The 21901-nt window shown below is 38.1% G+C and overlaps 1 protein-coding gene across 10 annotated transcripts in view; it reads right to left on the bottom strand.

The window, feature by feature from the left end:
- Window positions 1-21901, bottom strand: part of IQSEC1 (IQ motif and Sec7 domain ArfGEF 1) — a 463906-nt gene that overhangs the window by 369628 nt on the left and 72377 nt on the right. For all 10 annotated transcript variants that reach the window (XM_042449774.1, XM_042449785.1, XM_042449787.1 and 7 more), the window contains exon 2: window positions 5548-5577. In XM_042449774.1, the coding sequence (XP_042305708.1) occupies window positions 5548-5577 (30 nt within the window). The remainder of the gene's footprint in view (window positions 1-5547; window positions 5578-21901) is intronic.

The raw sequence follows: 21901 nt of genomic DNA, 5'->3' as shown, positions 1-21901 counted from the left end.
ATATCTTTTTTAATTATTATAAAGAGTTACCATTTGCATGCATGGCTGTTGACGCATACAGTATCTGAAGGCAACACTGACATTTCAAAATAGGTCTTACTTAAGAGGCTACTTTAGCTACACTCATCTCTCTTTAACAGAAAGTAGTACAATGTGTAATCTTTGTGAAAAGGTCATTTTTAAAACTATCACAGGCATTTTGCACATTGTTTGGCAACAGATGGACAGTAATGCTTTTACAGGAAACTGTTTCACAGCTTACTACGTCAAAGCTAGAACCAAAATTCATAAAAAATTTCATGACTAAAAGGAAATATCATAGATAATATTTAAATGCAATGAACTTCTTTTGTCCTAGAAAATAATATGAATTTGTTTGAAACATACCTGCCACACCTTTCTCCTTAAAAAGCTCCCATAAAACTTTTATAAAAGATAACTGCTGTGCTTATCTGCAAGCTTACAATCTAAAGAAGTCCACAATTCAAACAGAATAGTAGTGAAGAGGGAAAACAAAAAAGAGAAGCTACACTACCAAAAGCAGGGTTACTATTTTGAAAGCAAAAATAATGGCTACAGACAATTTACATGACTTTAAAGCAGATGATAAAGACATTCAAATATACATTGGCTCAGTCAATAAAATGGAGACCTTAGTCAAAAATTAGACTAGAAGTTGAAACAGCAGCTGTGAAGGCACTAGACAGTATCCCCAAGTGTAAAGGTATATAATTGAATATCAAAGTCAGAATCACCCAGACCATAGTATTTCCAATTTCTATGTATGCCTGTAAAAGCTGGACAACGAAGAAAGCTGATAGGAAGAAAATTAGCTCATTTGAAATGTCATACTGGAAGAGAATTCTACAGATACCATGAATTGTCAGAAAGACAAATAGATGTTAGAGAAAAACAGCCCTTAACCTTCCCTAAAAGACAAAATAACTACTAAGTGATGCTCACTGGGTGATACTGGGTCAGTTGCATTTCCCAGTCTAATCTACCTGAGGAGCAGACTTGAAGTCCCTGGGACAAAGTGATTATAGATATTGCAGATTACAGCATTTACAGATAAACTGCATAGATCAGAACCAGATGTCAATTTCCAGATATTTGCACAGTTTTTATTTGTTTGTTATTTTAGACATGGTCTCAGGGACAAAAAACTGATCCCCCCATAACCAAACTGCCCTTTCTTATACAAATAATAGGAAAAAATATTGAATTTTTAAGCAACATGACAAACAAAATTAAAGAACCTAAGAACCCAGATACTCTCAGGGTTTTTTTTATGCACAACTGCAAAATGTTTGCATTAAGAGCCAGTGGCATCACTTTGGGGATGCAGTGGGTGTGGACCACACCAGGAATCACCAAGAGGGGGTAACAGGAATGCCGTGGGCAAGCTGCTCTCACTGGTCAGTGAACTCCCTCTGTACTTCTCCACTCCAATAAAATGGATATGGCTTCCTATCATCCCCTTTGTGACATCAGCACTGCTCTTGGAATGCCCGTTCTCACAAATTAGACAGAGGAGTCAGAGCCCTGAGAGCCAATTGGCTAAGGAGCATCTCCCTGTTTACCTTAATGGACACCAAAGCACTTACCTGACAATTTTTCTGGAAGATGTCACAGGCCTGTTTGAACATTGCCTCACCACAAGCTACTCCCAGTGGGACAATGTTTCTATGAGCAGAGAGATGGGGTAGCCATGGGAAGCCATCTGAGCCCTGTGTTAGCAACTTTTATATGGAACACTTTGAATAGCAAGTCCTGGAGACAGCACCAAAAAAAGCCCACAACATAGTTCCAATATGTGGGTGATACTTTCACCATTTGAAGCCATGTAGAAGATCTGGCTGTGTTTCTGACCCATCTGAACAACATCCACCTGAACATCCAATTCATGATGGAAAAAAGAAAAGGAAGGAACATCGCCATTCTTGGATGTCCTGGTTATCTGCAAACTGAACCAACATTTGGGCCACACAGTATACTGAAAACCTACATGCATGGACAAATACCTACACAAGAACTCCAACAATCACCTAGGACAAAAATGAAGCATGATAAAAACATTGATAGACCGGGCAAAAAGGATCTGTGAATCCCACTTCCTGGAAGATGAATTGAAGCACCCAGACTGGGCTCTACAGGCTAATGGTTACTCCAACTCAGACATCAGAAGGACTGCCAGACCCAGAAAAACCCATAGAGGTGGAGACAACCACCCAAAGGGAAGGTATTTTTTTTTAATCATACATCAAGGGAGTCACAGACAGAATAAGGAAACTGATAAAGAAACACAACCTCCTAAAGATCTACAGACCGACCAAGAAAATCCAGCAAATGCTGCACTCAGCGAAGGACAAGAGAGACCCTCTCATGGCTGCAGAAGTCTACCACATACCGTGCAGCTGCAGATAAGTCTATATAGGGACACCAAACACAGTGTTCAAACTCAAATCAAGGAACACAACTGACACTGCAGATTGGATCAGCCAGAAAAATCAGCAGTGGCATAACACATTATAAACCAACCAGGGCATAAAATGCTATTTGAAAACACTGAAATTCTGGACCATGCCAACAGCTATCAGGTCAGAATGCACAGGGAGGCCATTGAAATCCACAAACACCTGGACAACTTCAACAGGAAAGAAAAAAACCCAGTCCTGAAAAACACCAAAATCAAGACTCAGCACATGCATATGAACATCAACAAGGTCAGGGGGTTTCCCAGCAGACAATGGACCACTATTTAAATAGACACAAATCCTCCTCACATATCCTACCACCCTGAGGCCTTGCAATTCAACAACAGACCAACACAGAGATTAACATGTAAATCACTTCCTCTCAGCCAAGGGTCACACAGTATATATACCCCACTCTCTTCCATGCCAGCATTCTCTGAAGATGCCTGCCACAGATCCTGGCAAAATGTCAGGAATAAACTCTTCCAGAACATGGCCACATAGCCTGAAAAACCCACAAAACGCCAATAATGATAGTGTTTGGAATAATTATGTGACTTTGCATATTAAAAATCATTTTTTAAAATATCACAAATCATTAGGAAAGTCTCAGTGCAATTTTATGGATGTATATTATATAAGATGACAATGCTAAGTCATTTTTAAAGACAGTTTAAACCGTTATTTCAATAATTTGTTTGATAGAGTATTTCTATGTAATTTCCTATACCATTTCCTTTCTTTTTATGGCAGCCATACTGGTCATTTGGAGTATAATCTATCCACCATAAAGCAATTAAGACCTGGGTGGCGGAAACTGAAGCACACATTTATCTCATTTAAAACATTGCTTAACGTTATCTGAACCATCGACTATAAGTAAAACATACACACACACAAATCATAAGCATTCCAACATATATAGAAACTTACAAATTTTGGCTCTGAGAACAGAACTGCATGACTGGCAGAATGACTGTTCTGAGTATTAATACATCACTTTATCAAATACTTAATTCTTTTGTTACTATTTTTTCTTCTGAATTCCAATCTGTATTGGATGATATTGCCAGTTAAAAGTTACAAGTTCATTTTACTGATAGATTATCACAACTTCCAACTATTAATCTGTTAATGTCAAGGACAGCTCATTTTAAAACTACTTTGCTGAAAGTAAGCTAATGTAAATTTGCATTGGTAGGAACATTGGTAGCTGACTTATGGGGAGTGCTACCAACTCCCACTCAAATACTAACCAGACCTGGCCCTGTTTTGCTTTCAAAATCAGATAAAACTGGACATATTCAAGGTAGGATAGTGGTACTTATCTAACAACTCAATCAGAAGGGCAGGTAATCTATACAATATTCTCAAGTATCAAACTTGAGAGGGGGGGAACAGACTACAAACTTGAGACATGAGCTCATAATATACAAGTCATTTCAAAGGTCACAAAATAAAACTTTCTATTTTAATTGTGGAATCACATTTTATACATCTCTGAAATCACACCATGATAATTCTGGGTATATATATTTTTTAAGTCCCTTCTAGCACATTCCTTTTTGCTATTTTGGTTTCACATAACATCCCACCTGAAGAAGAATACTTCAAAGCTTGTGAACTATTTTTTGCAACTTTTGGATTAGTCCTAACAAAGCTGTCAACATTTTTCTCTTTTTCTCACAGCTGCAAACATTTTATAAATTAACCAATATGTTCTGTATTGTACCTTGTAAATTACAAAATCATTTGTTAGCTTCTGTAAATCATTATTTTCACATATTAACATTTCCTATATAAAAATGCTTAAGCCTCACATTAGAATGCTTGCAGATTTTGATGAGTGGTACCATGGTGTAGTGGTCTGAGCACTGGACTATAACTCTGGAGACCAGGGTTCAAATGTTTACTCAACCATGGAAACCCACTAGGTAACCTTAGGTTAGTCACACTCGCTGAGACTCAGAAATCAAAAACAAACCACCTCTGAACAAAGATTGCCAAGAAGATGCTGAATTCCATTTTTGGAAGAAGGTAGGAAACAAATCCAATAAACAAAGAAACAGGAGGAAGAAACTCGTCTGGAACATGGCCACATAGCCCAAAAAACCATAAACAAAGAAACAAATAATAACCTTATGATAAATTCACCTTAGGATGCATCTGCACTGTAGAAATAATCCAAGTTGACACCGTTTTAACTGCCGTGGCTCAATGCTATGGAATTCTGGAACTTGTAGTTTTGGGAGGTATTTAGCTTTCTTTGGAGTATATCAATGGCCTGAAAGGCCCATATATTTTGAGCCTCTGTCAGGAAGCTCTGGTGCCACAACAAATTACAGTTCCCAGAATTCATAAGTATAGAGACATCACAGCTAAAGTGGTATCAAACTGCATTATTTCTGCAGTGAGGATGCAGCCAAAGTTATATTTCATTTGAAGAGCATACATAAGAATCTCACTTCAGACAACAAAAAACAAAGTTGGGATGACTTTATAGAAGAAAACAAGCTTGATTATCACATAGCCCTTAATATGCAGTCTCACTTGAAAGTAACTAATTATGCTAAATGCTATCAGTTGGGACAAAAACACCAACACACATCTCTGACTGGAAGTAAACACATTAAAATATCTCAAGCATCAGTATTCTGGAAAACAAATTACTTTTAAAGAGCAAAGCATTTTTCCTTTTCTTTCTTTCCAGCAGCATGCAACTCAAATCTAAGCCACAGAGAAAACAATTGTATACGACAGGGAAGGGATATATGCACATCTCCGGGTGTTATCTGTGCACTTTTCTCTAAAATAACTTCAGAATTTTCTTTTCCCTCAAGTACAGTAAATCCCATTCATATACATTTTTTTAAAAAAAATTAAAATAGCTTGCTTGTTATTCCTAACTAAAGCACAATGACTTTGGCATGCTTAAGAAACTAGATGACTGTAATCTTGTAATGTCAAAAGAACTGTCTTTGTAAAATGTTGCAAAATAAAAAAAATCCTTTTTATTTATAACTATTTACACAGAGACCATTTAAAAACTGTGAAGATTCGAAGAACATACCTGATGCTTCTTGAACTTTCAGTTTCAGACCTGTTAAATAAATAAATAAATAAATAAATAAATAAAATTAGAATACTAATTTGAAACCCCCCATAAGGGGGTAGCTTGTATCTCAATAATTATTGGTTGCTATATTTTGATATATTTGCTCTCAGATGATTGCCAGTACTGATATGCAAAGATATGGACACTAGAAAGAAAGTGAAAACTAAAAAGAAATGCTCGTGGTGAACACTTTGAAATGTGTGTAGTCTAGCAATACATGATTAGTTGGAGTGGGATATGCATTTCAATAAGCAACCAGCTGAATGCAATGCAGTTAGATGAAAGCATCCACTGCAGGATATGCTATTTAATGTTTATCTAATTTATTTCTGTAGTTCCTGATCCTGTAATTGATTTTTGTACAGATGTCATCTTAATAATCTATACAGACTACCTTATATGATGTCAATAAATTCAGATTTATTGAACAAAAACATTAATTTCACACAGTGCACACAGGGTTAGTATAAATCATATTGACTAGGTAATCTGGGAGCTGAAGTCCAAGAACATCATGTAACATCACGAGGTTCTTCTATAAACAAATGTCTGTCTCCTTTCCCAATGGAGAGCATTAATGGGTCACAGGTAAATATGTACAGTTTCATTACTCCTCTGTTTTGCTTCTGGAAGGCTATCAAGTGTCTACAAAGATAAACCAAACTTCTATTTATTTCCTTATTTTTTCTTTCATCTTTTGAAGAAGTGTGGTGGAATCTCTTTTTTTGGAGGTTTTTAAACAGGTTTGTTGGGAATGTTTTCATTCTGTGTTCCTGCATGGCAGGGGGTTGGACTGGATGGCCTTGAGGTATCTTCCAACTCTATGATTCTCTAATTCTATGATCCTTTGGTATCAGGACCATATACAATAGACATAAAAATATAAATCACTATATAATACAATGAAATAATGAAATAATCTCAAACAAAAATTGGGATTTTTAACAGTTATATTTCTCAAATCACTACAAACAAACTTAAGTGAAAGAAAATATGTTTCTCCCCTCAAAACAAAGAGGTAGCAATGTAGACTTCCATTACCAAACTCCACAGGGTTTTGTAAACATGCAGAGAGTTTTTGATTCCTGTCCTTTTACAGCAGCTTCCCTGGCTGCATCCAAAGCTCGTGTTCAAGCTAGAAGAAAGGGGGATGCCTTCGACTATGCAGCATACTCCAAAGGTAACCACAGGCCTGATCCAGGGAGACCTCTTTTTTGTTCATAATTTTGAATAGTGAGATTAACATCATTCAAACCAACAAAACTTCAATGTTCCTAAATAAAAATAGAATGCTGATGCAGCCATTTGACAGAATCAGGCAAATGATCTTACATTTCCTCCACTGGATGTTCCTCTCACTCATAAAATATTGAAATTGTATACATTATTAGTGACACAGTAGGCAAGTATCTGTGTCTTCAACTTCTGAAGACAGTATGATCTACATATATTAATTTATTCCTGACTACTTCCTTTTAGAATTTTTTAAAAAAAGATTTGGCAGGAAGAATATCACACAAAAAAGAGAGGGACCAACTGGTTGTATCTTATAGAAATCTGGATTTAAAAAAAAAACTGTACTGTTTTCAGCTTACTCTGTAAGTGAGAAAGGGTGTTCCAGATTTCCTCCTCCTCCTCTTTAGATACTACTAACCAGGTGCTAAATTCCAGGAATTCCCTTCCCTGCTTTTGCTGCTGTCACCCTCTCATTCTTCTATTTTTAAAAATACATATTCCCAATACTTCCTGCAGGTTCTTTCCTGTCACACTATATTACAGTAAAATAAAATAATAGCAACCCTAACTTTCTCTGCTTTACCAGTATACCACACATGGCACATGGTTTGAATGATGCAACTAGATATCCAACTGGATATCAGCAATAAAACATCTGAAAACCCCATATATCTCACATGGATTCCATCCCAGTAGATCCAGTCTATTCTTTATTTAGAAGCAAGGAGAGATTAATAACTATGATGGGGTATTTTATCTTAGCTGTGGTCTGCAACTAAATGAAGCAAATTATCTGCTAGGTTAGAGCTGTCCATGGTCCTGCTGATACAGATTCCTCAAAGTTGAAATCTTGCTGTTCTACTCCCTCAGAAGTCCAGGTTCACAGCACTGTCATCTATTTATTCCTGCTACTACCTCTTAACCATCACTTATATATTTTTAAAATATTTTCTATATATTATATCAAGATATTCACAGTCATGCTGTCCAACTCCCTAGTCTAGAAAGAACCAATGTGAAAATATTAAATTCAGTAAAGTGCATTTTAACTGTACATTAAATAGTTGCTACTGATAGGCATCCTTTAGAACAGAATACATTTTTGACATGTCTGCTCAGTTGGACAGGAGCCATGTTAGCAGCAAAATATAATATTACAGTGATAGTCGCACCAAAGCTATCATTATTCTCCTAGCACAATGTAAGGCCATTTCAAGTGTAGATGTCTCAAGGATCAAAAAATAAAAACAGGATAAAGACAATAATGCCAACAACCTTGAAACTAAAGTTAAATGCTTAGTCTCTAAAGTACAAAGACTACATGTACAGTAATCCGAGCCTTGACTTGTCAGGAACAAAAAGAAACAAATATTTTCTTTGTAGATAAGCTTCTAATGTACCTTCTAGAATATTGAAATTTGCTATAAATGTTTACCTCAGAAAGAAAAAAAAAATGATTAGTTTAAAGCAGAATTCCCAAACTATTTTGTGAGTTCTCCAGCACCTTGGCACCCCAAAGATTCTGTTTTGCTTAGAAAAATAGGGCACAATGACAATTGTCCAAAGCCTTCTGCTGGCACATGAGTCTTAAGACTTTCTTTGAAATTTTAAATACCATCCTCCACATACTATATATATGTTTCAGGCTGCTAAACCTCTCCTTGTCCTGATTTTATGAACCCTCACTGCATTTTATTAACCTTCACTAACTCACTGTACTGTTCAACTGGTCACAGAAACAGAGTAAGTGGCACTTTCCTCCATCTACCATCATCAAATAGTTGTCTATTTCCACTTGGCAATTTCACTGGCATTTCAGAACCAATACATCCAAAATTTTACATCTTTACTCACAGCCAATCTAATGTTCTTATTTGTAAACAATTCCTGTTCTTGCAAAAGCCATGAAGCCTTGATGTTGTGTTCTTTTTTTACCTTTCCCCCCTCTGTATTCAGCAATCTACCATGTTATGTTACTTTCTTCACACCACTGCCAGTCCTCGCTGTCAATTGGGATGAGAATGCTGGTACATACTTCTAGTGTTCCACTGTCTCCTCTCAGTCCTATCCACTGTATCCAGCATCCTGTTCCCAAAATCACCCAACTCTCTCATTGATTGGTTTATATGGTGCCCTTCCTTAAATCATTACAATGGCTTCCTGTCCAATACCTGATCCAGCACCAGTAGTTTCAAAGCCTTCCATTGGCTTGCCTTTTGGATTTCTCTCTTTTTATATTCCAGTATAGTACAACCCATAAGCTTTGTTCAGACAACATCAGATGTCCAAAGGTTTTCCACTGTCTCAAAGGACTCTGCCTTTTATTCTCTGTCACACAAGCTTAAAAGAGATAGAACACTTGTGATACTATCAAGCCTATTTCCTTCAAATGCTTCCCAAAACCCATTTTATTCTCAGTGCCTTTGGCACAACTTCTACCTTTCCATGTCCAACTCCAATGGAGGGCAATTTTGACCTTCCAAACGTTGTTAGACTGCAACTCCAATTACATGTCAGTCTTGCTCATACTTGCTAGGGCTGATGAGGTTTGTAGTCCAATGTTTGGAACACCCTGCCATAATGTAAAAACAACAACAATTTGCAGCGTATGCAACTATAGTAGCATAATATTATTTTTCTGTGTTTTCTTAACTTTGCTTTCCATCCTTTTCCAGTTGCACAGCAAGCACTATAAGGCAGGGACCCATCCCTTATATGCTACAAACTCTCATGCACAGTGATAGTCCAATAGCAACACACACACACAATTATATTTTATTTCATTGGCACACAGTACAATTTACCAAAAATAAATCTTATCGATGATAGCAGAAGGCATAAAAATATTGTTCATCAAATCACAAATAAAACCAGAAATTTAAAGCTCATGTATGTTTTCATGATCATGCTTTAAAATGTAGAGGCAGTTGACAACAAATAAAAACAGGAAAATCAGTAGCTGACATACTCCAAGTAGCCTTCAGAAGTTACCATGGAGGAGGGGTGAGAACTGGGTGTCCCCCTAGACCTGTGATGGTGAACCAATGGCACGTGTACCAGAGTTGGCATGCAATGCCATTTCCCTGACACGTAGTGGGGGGAGGACGAAGAAGAGGTGTGCGCCTCTTCCTCCTCCTTCCCGACCCTCCCCAGTTTCTTGTCTGGAGGCAGCTGGAGGCCAGGGACTTCGTGGGGGGGATGAGGAGGAAGAGGCTCGGGCCTGTTCCTCCTCCTCCTCCTTCCCAACTCTTCCTGGCTTCCAGCTGCCTCTCCGGAGGCAGCTGCTGGTGGAGGATGGCGCAGGGGGAGCAAATAGAAGAGGTGCATGCCCTCCCTCCAGTCCATCTGCCTTGGTCCAGGCCTCAGAGGGAAAGATGAACTCCAGGACCTGATCCCCTTCCCCACAACCATCCCCTTCTCCTTTTGTGTCGTGTCTTCTTAGATTGTAAGCCTGAGGGCAGGGAAACGTCTAATTCAGGGGTAGGCAACCTGCGGCCCGCGGGCCGGATGCGGCCCAGCAAGGCCTTGGGACCGGCCCCAGCCTGGTCCTGCCGCCGATTGCCGCCAGGGCCTTTGGGGGGCAATTGTCTATAGAAGCCTCAGAAACATGCATTTATATTAACTTTTTTAAAATCACAAATGTTTTCGCGGGTCCTCCATTTTTAGAAGAAAGGTGCGTCCCATTTTGAAAATGTTGTCCTACATTTGTCCTAGTTTATTTATATATTTAGTTTTTAAAAAAAATTATTTAATTATTTATTTTTTGGCTTCGGCCCCCCAGTTGTCTGAGGGACAGCAACCCGGCCCCCGGCTCAAAGAGGTTGCCTACCCCTGGTCTAATTAAAAGATTCTATGTACAGTGCTGTGTAAATTTACAGCGCTATATAAATAAAGCTTAATAATAATAATAATAATAATAATAATTCCACCTCCTTCCCTCCTCCTCCTCCTCCCCCTCCCCCCGAGCCTTGAGCTGTTTCGGGAGAAGCCCAGGAGGGTGGGAAGAGAAGTCCTGCCCTCAGAAGGTGGAAGTCCCACTCCCCAGCACCAGGTAACACTCAGTGCTGGAAGACCTTTTAGTTTGGGCACTCAGCTAAAAGATTCACCATCACTCCCCTAGACACTGCTGAACTCCATCTGTCACTATTGGCTATGCTGGCTGTAGCTGCTGGTGTTACAGGTTAGCTATACGTCAGGTTGCACAATCTTCATCTTTTAAAATGAAGCACAGGAGTACAGTGCGCCCTTGCCTTATGTCAGGAATCCATTCTGGACCTCTCTGTGTAAGGCATATAGCATGTATGCCATTGAAAATAATGGGGCTCGTGCATGACGCACATGTGTCATTCCAACCCCGTTGCGCAGCTTTCAGCGTAAGCCATGTAAAAGGCACCCACGTATGATGCGGGCACACTGTACTTACTCTTTCACAGTTGAAACTCTTTCTGTTAAGCTTAGTATCTTTTATTTTTAATTGCATAAAAATATTTCCACCCTACTCATCAGGCTAAACTGCTCAGAAGTGGCTCACAACACCAAATCAATCTTTAAAACAATAGCAAACAAACAGCAGTATACTGAACCACCAGCAAGAGTATCCTACAGGTTGGGAACAAAGCATGCTGCTAAAATCCTGCATTGTTTTCAATTGTCCTTTTAAGTTCAATTGTTGTTGTGTGCCTACAAGTCATTTCTGACTTAGGGCAACCCTAATGTGAACCTTTCAATCCAAATTTTAAAAAATTAAAAAAATATTTTGACACACATCATTCATTGTAGGTACACTGCATTAACCACTTCTATTTTGGGGTTAGAATTTCCTGAGTTAATAATTTTATGTTGGAAATATGGACCTCCATTTTATTCAACAGAAGTTTATACGCAATAGGCTCAATAAGGGTAATTACAAATGAAGAAACCAGTTAAAGGAGTACAAAGTACAACAGTGAGAAAACAGAAGACACAAATTATTTCAGCAAAAGCTTGGGAAATTTTATCTGACATTCTCAGTTACAGTGTTATTTATTTATTTATTTATTTATTTATTTATTTATTTATTTATATCCTGCCTTTCTCCCAGGGACCCAAGGTGGCTGGTTTAGTAAATGATACAAATATATGAAATCAAAGGATTTCACAGCTGGTGTCCATAATTTTCTGTTGCTGGGCTATGCCTCTGCATTCTGGAAAAATATATTCCTGACTTTTCACCTGCATCTGTGGCTGGCATCTTCAGAGGGTGGTGGCATGAAATGTGTGGGGTATATATATATACTTGTGTGACCCTTGGACCTTGTCATTCAACAACAGACCAACACACAGATTAATACGCAATCACTTCCTCCCAACTAAGGGTCACACAAGAGAGAGAGAGAGAGAGAGAGTGTGTGTGTGTGTGTGTGTGTGTGTGTGTGTGTGTGTGTGTGTATATATATATATATATATATATATCACATTTCCATGCCACAGCCTTCTGAAGATGCTAGACACCCATGCAGGCGAAGCATCAGGAATAAATTCTTCCAGAACGTGGCCACGTAGCCCCAAAAAACCACAGAAAACTATAGGCACAACCATGATTTTGCCATAATCCAACATGAATATTAAATATTTTATTTAACTACTGTTGGGAACTGAATACAGCATTTAAATAGTGCTCAATAACTGCCAGTCTCCAAAGCTAATAACTATAGTAGCATTTGTTTAAAGCTCAATATATGGATTGCTTAACCAAGCTTTGCCCTCTAGAGGGTCATGCTTAAACATAGCTATAAAGAGAGACGTGAATGTGGTGGCATTATACAACCCTAATTTCATTGCTGATGTGTAGTCGTTCTTTTGAATTGGGGTGGTGGTGGAATTTGGGTTCCTTTTGGCACTTCAGTATAACACTTGGTTTTGCATAATATTCAGGACATTGCAAAAAAAAAATTACTATGAATACTGAATACATACAGTGGGTCCTTCCCTTATGCACGGGATCCATTCCAGACCCCCCTCCCACATAAGGGAAATTCCATGTATGTTTGCGCCCCATTGCAAATAATGGGACACACGCTTGTGGTGTGGTGTAGCATGCATGCTGTTTGCTTCAGTGTACAGGTATGGTGCACCTGCGTATAGCATAGGCACACTGTATAACTAAAAGCAGAAGGCAAAAGAAATCTTGCATATTCAAAAAACTTTTTCTTCAATTTATTTAAATGCTCATTTAAACTTCAGAAATAACCTAATCCGGGTTGTTATTATTTCATAGAAATCATAGAATTTTAGAGTGGGACGAGATCACAAGGGACATGCAGGAATACAAAAGCAACAGATTACCATCCAGCCTCTCGTTAAAAACCTCAAAGAACCCCCACCACTCTCTGAGGTCTTCCCAGAATAGATCCCGGCCATGTAATGCTCCCCCCACAGTCATCTACAAGTGAATACTGCCCACCATTATTTTATTATTGCAGTATTGTTTTTAGATTTTTTCGTCTGTAATTTTAATGGATGGAATTGTTTAATCCTTTTTTAAGGGGGGGGGAATTGTATATATTGTATTTTTTTAAAGGTTGTATGCCGCTTTGATTGTGGAAACAAAAAATGGGATATAAATTAAAGTGTTATTATTTTATTTATTTTACATATTCCACTGTCAAAGAGATCTTACCATCAGGAGGTTCTTCCTAATGTTTGGGTAGAGTCTTTTCCCATGTAGTTTGAATCCAGTGCTCTGTGTTCTAGTCTCTGGAGCATCAGAAAACAAGCTTACTCCATCCTCAATATGACATCCTTTCAAATATTTAAATACAGCTATTATGTCTCTCTAAGCCACTCACAAACCACTCCTCATAGGATATGGTTTACAAACCTTTCAACATTTTGGTTGCTCTTTGGACACCCTCCAGTTTGTCCACATCCTTTTTGAACTGTAGTGACCAGAACTGGACACAGTATTCCAGCTGATGTCTGACCAAAGCAGAATAGAGTGGTACTGTACTATTATTTCCCTTGATGTAGACATTATATATTGTTACAACCTAGAACTGCATTAGCTTTTTTAGTGCCACATCACACTGTTAGCTCATGTTCAGCTTTTGGTGTACTAAGACTCCTAGATCCCTTTCACATGTATTGTTGCCAAGCCAGGTGTTACCCATCCTATATCTTTGCATTTTATTTTTACTGTCTAAGTGTAGCACCTTACATTTCTCCCTGTTGAATTTTATGTTGTTAGTTCTAGCCCAGCTATCTAACCTGAGCCTGGTCATTTTGAATTCTGAGCCTGTCCTCAGGTATTAGCCACCCCTCCTAATTTGGTGTTACTTGCAAATTTGACAAGCATGCTCTCTATTCCATCATCTTGGTCATTTATTCTTATTCATATTCACTAAGATTAGCTAACTTGAGAAGCCCTCCCTCCATTCCAACTGCTACAACAGAACAGCAGCCAGGCACAGTTCCATCTTGCCTTGAATTGCTCCCCCATCCTAACTGGCACTGATTTGGCCTCAGAGGTAAAGAAGAACAAGCATTATCTTGCCAGACCCAATTCCCTCCCTTACTACTATCCCCTTTTGCTCATGTGTCCTGTCTTATTAGATTGTAAACTGGAGGTCAGGGGACTGTCAAATCAACAATTTGTAAGCCACTCTGGGACCTTCTTGGCTGAAGGGTGTGGTATAAATTCTCTACATAACTAACTAACTACTCTCGATTTATGAAAGGCTCTTTGGATCTGATAGCAGTCTGGGAATAGAATGCAACAACCTACCCCAAATGTATTCCAGAGGGAGGTAGGCGGCTGCTAGAGAAGAGGGGCTTGTAGAAATTAGTTCTCCATTCTCTCTGCAAAATGTTATGGTGAAGAGGCTGTTACTGGAAAGGCAGTGTACCTCTGGACACACAGTGTACCTCTGGACACATTAATTTAATGTTCTCATTAAATCTGGTACTAATGTGAGAAGCCATCAAATAACCACAGTGTAGCATTTTCATGGTGAAACAACAGAAAATAACCAATAGTGAAGGATGAATGGATAAAGACTTTATAAAAGAAGGTGTCAACCTCTACTATAACCAGTTTCCAGACATATCATTGCATTCACACCCTTCGTTACATTTTTCTAGGTTGGTCCAAAGCCTATTTGCATTCGTTTCCTTACAAAATACAGTGGACCCTTGTTATACGCTGGGGTTTGGTTCCAAGATCCTCCGTGTATAACAAAATCCATGTATGCTCAAGTCCCATTAAATATAATGACATAGTAAAATGGTGTCCCTTATAAAAAATGAAAAATCAAGGTAAATTTATACTTTTTTGGGACATTTTCAAACCGTGTATGCTTGAATCCGTGTATAAAAAATCCATGTATAAGAAGGGCCGACTGTAAATGACAGTTTACTCCTATCTCTACCAAAATGTCCTCAATAATCAGCCTTAAATATTCCCTTTATACCATAGTGTTCATATTAAAAAAACAGGAAGACACCAGACAGTTCTGTCTCAAATTACCAGGAGTGGGCCTCCAGCTATTCTCACAGATATTGTAATTTGACAGTTCTGCAGCCCTCATACTGTTCTAACACTATGACCCCCAAATAGACTGACCTTATTGACAGTGTGCCATGGTTACTCATCCTGTTCACATCCAAGCTCTGCCTATGGAACAGACAGAGCTCAGAATTAATTCTTAGAATTACGGGTTGAATTAATGTTACTAGTGATTTCATGTAAATTAACTCTGAATTTAAAAAATGCTTTAGTGAAGTAGACTAGAGTTGTGAAGTCAAAGGCTTCCATGGCTGGCATCCATAGTTTTTTGTGGGTTTTTCGGGCTATGTGACCATGTTTTAAAGGACTGTATTCCTGACGTTTCACCGGCATCTGTGGCTGGTGTCTTCAGAGAATGCTGACCTGGAAGAGACTGGATACACACACACACACATACTGTATGATCCTGGTTGAGGAGGAGTGATGTTAATCTGTGTATTGTTCTGTTGTTGTTGGCCAGGCCTCAGGGTAGGAGGATACACACACGTGCATATACATATATACCCACTCTCTTCCAGATCAGCATTCTCTGAAGATGCCAGCCACAGATGCTGGCAAAACGTCAGGAATAAACTCCTCCAGAACATGGCCACATAGCCTGAAAAACCCACAAAAAACTATAGATTAGAGTTCATTAGAGTGGGTGCCTCTACCTCAGTCTTATTCAGGAAAAGATAAAGGTCTACTGCCTCTCGAGAAGGAATATTAGAAATGGAGGGAATGTATCACATGACTGTTGTTAGGTAACATATATGGAGGAGCATGGGAGGCAGAATCTGTGGAGTTGCAGAACAGCTGGGTTAAGAAGGGCATGGGAGAATGGAAAGAACAAAAAAGTGAATAATTTATTAGAATGGTTGTTGGATGGAGTAGTGATTTCTTTGTTCCCCTCTCTCTGCTCTTTTTTTGCTGGAAGGCAAAGAACTTATTTACACAGGACTTTGGCTGTTAACTGGACACTACAAAAGGTCTTTTAATTGGTGTGGTCTGTCTTTTTAAATCATATCATCATCATCATCATCATCATCATCATCATCATCATCATCATCATGCTTTAACTGCCTTTTTAACTGGTTTATGTTGATGTTTTTAATTCAGTTGCTTAATTGTGCTTCAACCTTTGTAGTGTCCATTGTTTTAACTGTATTTGGTTGTAACTTATGTTCTGAGCTCCCTTGGATGTCATACTGGAAGAAAGGAAGGCTAAAAATCAAATCAATAAATAATAAATTGTGGCCAACTAAGACCTTTAATCAGCCAAGGTCCTTTCAGAATGTAAGACCATTTAGGCATGAAAGGCTGATGTCTCTCCTACCTCTGGATGGGAGGAAAGTGTTTGGAAACTTTCTGGGGATGGGGATAGTGGTGAATTATGACTTGCTTCAGTAATTTCTCCTCTATTGGTCTAATAATAATAATAATAATAATTTGTTTTATTTATATACCGCTATTCCAAAGATCATAGCGGTGAACAGCAAGTAAGCTAATTAGGAAGTAAGCTAATTTGCCCCCAACAGTCTGGGTACTCATTTTAGCGACCTCGGAAGGATGCAAGCCTGAGTCGAGCTTGCGCCCTTTTGCTGGTCTTGAACTCGCAACCTTGTGGTTTTGAGTGAATGGCTGCAGTACAGGCATTTAACCACTGCGCCACCAGGGCTCCATATTCCTCACTGGTCTCTACTGTGCATTACTAAAATATACAATTATTATGTAATATTATATGGGGTGACCTGCAACATATTTGCATTTCTTCGGTGTGGTGTACAGTGCTGGGATCTTTAATAATTAAGTCAAAAGTCTTCCCCTCCCATTTCTTGCTTTCTTGACTTCTTTCCTCACAACCCCCCTCTTGTTTTTTTTTTTTCTACACCTCCTTCTTCAGTGGATTTGGTCACACACTTCTAAGAATTTGGGAAGATTGAAGCTTGGAGCCAAAACATAAAGCTATGAAAAAATCCATGTCGTACTATTCGTTTGAATGTTGTTCATTCAAATCAAGTAAGGCCAGAAAAACATAGACAAAATGACCTGGCTTCAGGCCATGTTGTGGGTGTGCCATTTACACACGTGCCCCAACGCAGCCTTAAGTTGCACCAATGAAAAAGAACTGGGCAAAGAAGGAATGGATAGAATCCATTCCATCCAGCACCTTGGTTCAGGACCACGGTTGTGGCCCATATTGGGGCTGAGCACGTGCGGTTGCCATGGTCCTGGCACAAATGGTGCCAGCACGCTCATGCAGCTCCCTGAGGCTTGTCTCTTTCAGGCCTAAGACTACTCAGAAGTAAGTCTTAACTTTAATCAAGTGACACTTACTCCCAGGTATGTAGCACACGATTGCTCCCTCCATTTCCAATAAGCCAATTTTTTCCATATCCAACAGCAAATTTCTTAGATCTGCAGGTATATTCCTTCCAAGCCAAGATTCATTCATTCAAGATAAATGCAAACATTTCAATATTTCATTGGCTTTACAATACAGACTTCAGAGATTTAAATAAGTATTACAGTAAAATGAGTGCAGAGAATGGGATTGTTAGATCTTAAACTAGAGATGCCACAATCTAGCTCCTGCATGCAGATCATATCCTTTACCACTAATCTTTGCAGATTATTCTTTCTAAGAGTGAGGTAGAAGAATGGATTCAGCCATGACTATGTTCAGAGGTTCTCAAAAGATTCCTAATGAAGAATTCTCCACCCTTCATTTAGTGACTGATATTTGTATGTATTCTTACTTCTATACTTGCAGTAGATCAGGGCCTTCTAACTGAAATAAAACAACTTATTAACCTTTAACCAAGAAGGCATTAGAGGTGTGAGTGAAGTGTACATGTTGGTGGGACAGAAATATAATAGAGATGCAGACAGGTGACAAAAGGAGATCTCACACCATGGAAAAGCCTCTCCCAACTTGACAGTTCCAGGTATATTGGAGTTCCATATCTTCCAGGTAACAATGATACTATGGGCTTTAAAGTCCATAAGGAAAAGATATTCCAGGTCGGAGGGTGGCAGCTTTAATAGGCAAAAAGAGCCCTTTTGAGGGAGCTAATAATAAAATGGGTTTCCCTAAAGTCAAGATTGACAGCCTCCATGCCATTCTCTGTAAATTCCATTGCCCAAAACATCATAGTTTTTTTAAATCAATGAGTTAATTAATGAAAATTAAATGAATTAAATAAATGCAATCATTAGCGTTTGCTGTAATGAATTATTTAAATATTTAATGTGGTAAAATTAATTTTCAAATCTAATGTTCCAATCACTGGGAACAAGTTCTTCATAACCAGTGTCCCAAATAAACACAAGTGAGTTTTAGTTGCAAACAAATATATGATGGATATATGAGCCATAGACCATATTCACTGCAAGAAATATCATCCACCACTGCCGATATCTCATACAGCTATTTGAGGTTCTCTCCCATCATTTTACTGAGTTTATTCTTCTGTTGAAACGGAGTCCTGAAATTGGAATGAGAATTGCTAGCACTGTTGAACTGAATTTAAATATTGCATAAGTGGATGTGCACAGATTTGGTCTGCACTGCATACATGGTTGCACAATGGAAAACTATGCTGGATCTCTCCCTTGAAGGATTTCACTTCAGAAATTTATTTCAGCTAACACAATGGACTTTTCACTAAGGCAATGAAGATTTAGGCCATTCACAGTGAAAGATCAGTAAGAAATTACTAGGTTGAGTTATATTCTTTTCTATTGTCATCATAATCTGTATTATAATAACATACATCTTATCTATTTCATTAAAAAACCCTGTGTTTCCTCTTAAAAACAAAACAAAACTATTTCTAACAATATTCCATGGTGTGATCTCTGTGAATATGGCTATTCGTTGACCATGTGGACACTGATTCCCAATGAAAGATATTTAAAATATTAAGTTGATTGTCTACAGAAGGTTACTGTATTATCCAGCTTATCTAAAAAGCAGAAGGACCTCTTCAAAACTTGAAAGTAATTATTATTTGGTAGCAGCTAAATTGCTACATAAGCTGCATGATTTAACTCAAGAACTATCTGGGCATACAAATAAAGATATCTGGAGATCTTTGAAAGCTCAGTGTTAGAGGAGCCTATAATAGGAGTTTTCTGTATTTCAATTTGTAGGTTCAATTTGCATTCTCATTCTCAGGTCTTCACATTTAAAAGGTTGAGACTTAACCGTAATGACTTAACTGCATCAATAATCCATAGACAATGGATTCGCAGGTGAAGATTAAATGACACTTTATAATCCATGCTGCAAATCTCTTAAGTGTCAAAGAGCTTTTGGGCTTAAAACAATCAGCAAATTATTTTGCCAAAAGAAATTACTAGGGAAAATACTGAGATAAGAGGAATTTTCAGTACACAAAACCATACTACAAAACTACTTGGCATAATGCGAAAGGGTAATTAATGACATAGATTTTACTTGAGATGCTTTATAAATACACTGAAGATATATGAAGAAATTTGTCAAGAGAAAAATTTAAAACCCAATAACCTAAGCAGCCACAAGATTCAATTACATCCACTTCAGGGGCACTGACAGAGAGGATTACACCATGTCATCCCAGCTGGTTGGAGATTTAGACAAAGATATTCTTGCTTAAGACATAGACAATGTTTACTGAGCTTCTCTCTCATATGATAACCCTTCTTTTGCCTCCTCCTGGTGCATTCTTGTTGGCCTAAATCTATTAGTCCCTAGTAAAGTAGATGCACAGAATCAATGGAATTTATGTAACTGTGGAATTACTCAGTTCCTATTGATTTGCTCTAGTTGGAACTAACAACTGTATTAAGGATACTGTTGTGGATAAATTTACATAATGGAATATCACCAGAAGATAGCTTCCAATTCAGAAGGACAGAGAAGTATTCCTACTGCTTTATAATGATTTCCTTTGATGGAAAGCTAGTTTAGGTAACAGAATGAGTTATGAAAAAACCTTCCTTTTATTCTTGGAAGAACCCTGGGGTCATAAACAAACCACTCTCTTTCAGTCTCAGTTTCACAGTAAGATAGTATTTGTATGCTAAGCATTTTTAACATTAAAGTGTCATATAGCTACTAATACCTCGATGTACAGTTATTCTACTTAAGGAGGAAATCTGTCCAAATACCCCTAAAGGCACCAAATCCAGTCTGATCTTGCAGGCTAAGCAGGGTCAGCTCTGGTTAGCATTAGGATGGAAGACTGCCAATAAATATCAGGTGCTGTAAGCTGTATTTTAGACGAAGGAATTGGCAAAACCACCTCCAAATATTCCCCTTGCCTATGAAAACCCTATGAAATCCACAAGGTCACCAAAAGTCTTTATTAAAGCCTATAGGCCAAACTGATTACTCAGTGACATTTTAACTGCTTTTTAACGGTTTCTAAACTGAAAACTAATATATTTTTAATATTTTAAACTTTTGTAGTTATTTACAGTTGATTTTATTGTAAGCCAGCCTGAGATCTTTGGATAAAAGGCAGGATATCAATATTTCAATAAATAAATAAGTCAACAGGAGAGGTGAAGGCATGCATACATGTGCGCGCACACACACAACCCGGAGGAAATAATGCTAGGGAATCCTACCTTAAGGCCCAGGACCAGATTAAAAGTATGAAATACTGCTAAAGTACCATAACACATTTATTATTTCCGAGCACACTGTGTTTACTTTTCTTATCAACTCCTCAGTACCCAGAACCTATTAGGGGGGCTGTAGTTATCAGTTTGGAGTGGAAAAACTTAAATACTTAAATACTACCCTCAATTAAATTGGAATGGACTTGGAAATAGGAAGATGTTGTCTATAAGAAAAAGTGGTATCCTCCCGTGTTGATGCAACATTTCTCCATTTTTCATGGCCAAAAGAGAAAAATAGAACAAAAAAAACAAAAAACCTGGAAAGCACATATTCACAGCAGAAGAGTTAAAGGAGGCATTTCAGCCTTGCCACAAATTGGCCTTCTTCATGGGCTGTTACCAGAAATTTCTGGAGTTGTAGTCTGCACTCTCAACAAAGTGGACACTCTGAGTATTGAAGGAAGGCATTGGACTTTTTAAGATAATAAAGTTTGCAGACCATCAACAGCAAGTGGGACTTCGTTCTTTAACTCTTCTACCATAAAGAGAAAAATATCACTCCGAATTTTCTTGGGGTTTTCTTTCACATTTCTTTTACACTTCATACAGTTTGTATGTACTTGGTAATTTTTATATGGTCTGGTTTTCATGTGGTCTGTTGATTTATTCAAACAAAAAATGTATCTATAGTTTTTTGTGGGTTTTTTCGGGCTACGTGGCCATGTTCTAGAAGAGTTTCTTCCTGATGTTTCGCCAAGAATAAACTCTTCTAGAACATGGCCACATAGCCTGAAAAACCCACAAAAAACTATGGATGCCGGCCATGAAAGCCTTCACATTGGAAAAAATGTATCTAATAGCTATCTTACCTCTTGGGCATTTAGTTGATCTACCTTTTTCTGAAATAGCTTAATGAGGTATCCAATAGTTAAAACCATT

Source organism: Sceloporus undulatus, chromosome 2 (assembly GCF_019175285.1).
Source record: "Sceloporus undulatus isolate JIND9_A2432 ecotype Alabama chromosome 2, SceUnd_v1.1, whole genome shotgun sequence".
Classification (NCBI taxonomy): domain Eukaryota; kingdom Metazoa; phylum Chordata; class Lepidosauria; order Squamata; family Phrynosomatidae; genus Sceloporus; species Sceloporus undulatus.
Note: the sequence above shows the minus strand (reverse complement) of the source record. Positions and strands in the feature narration are given on the sequence as shown.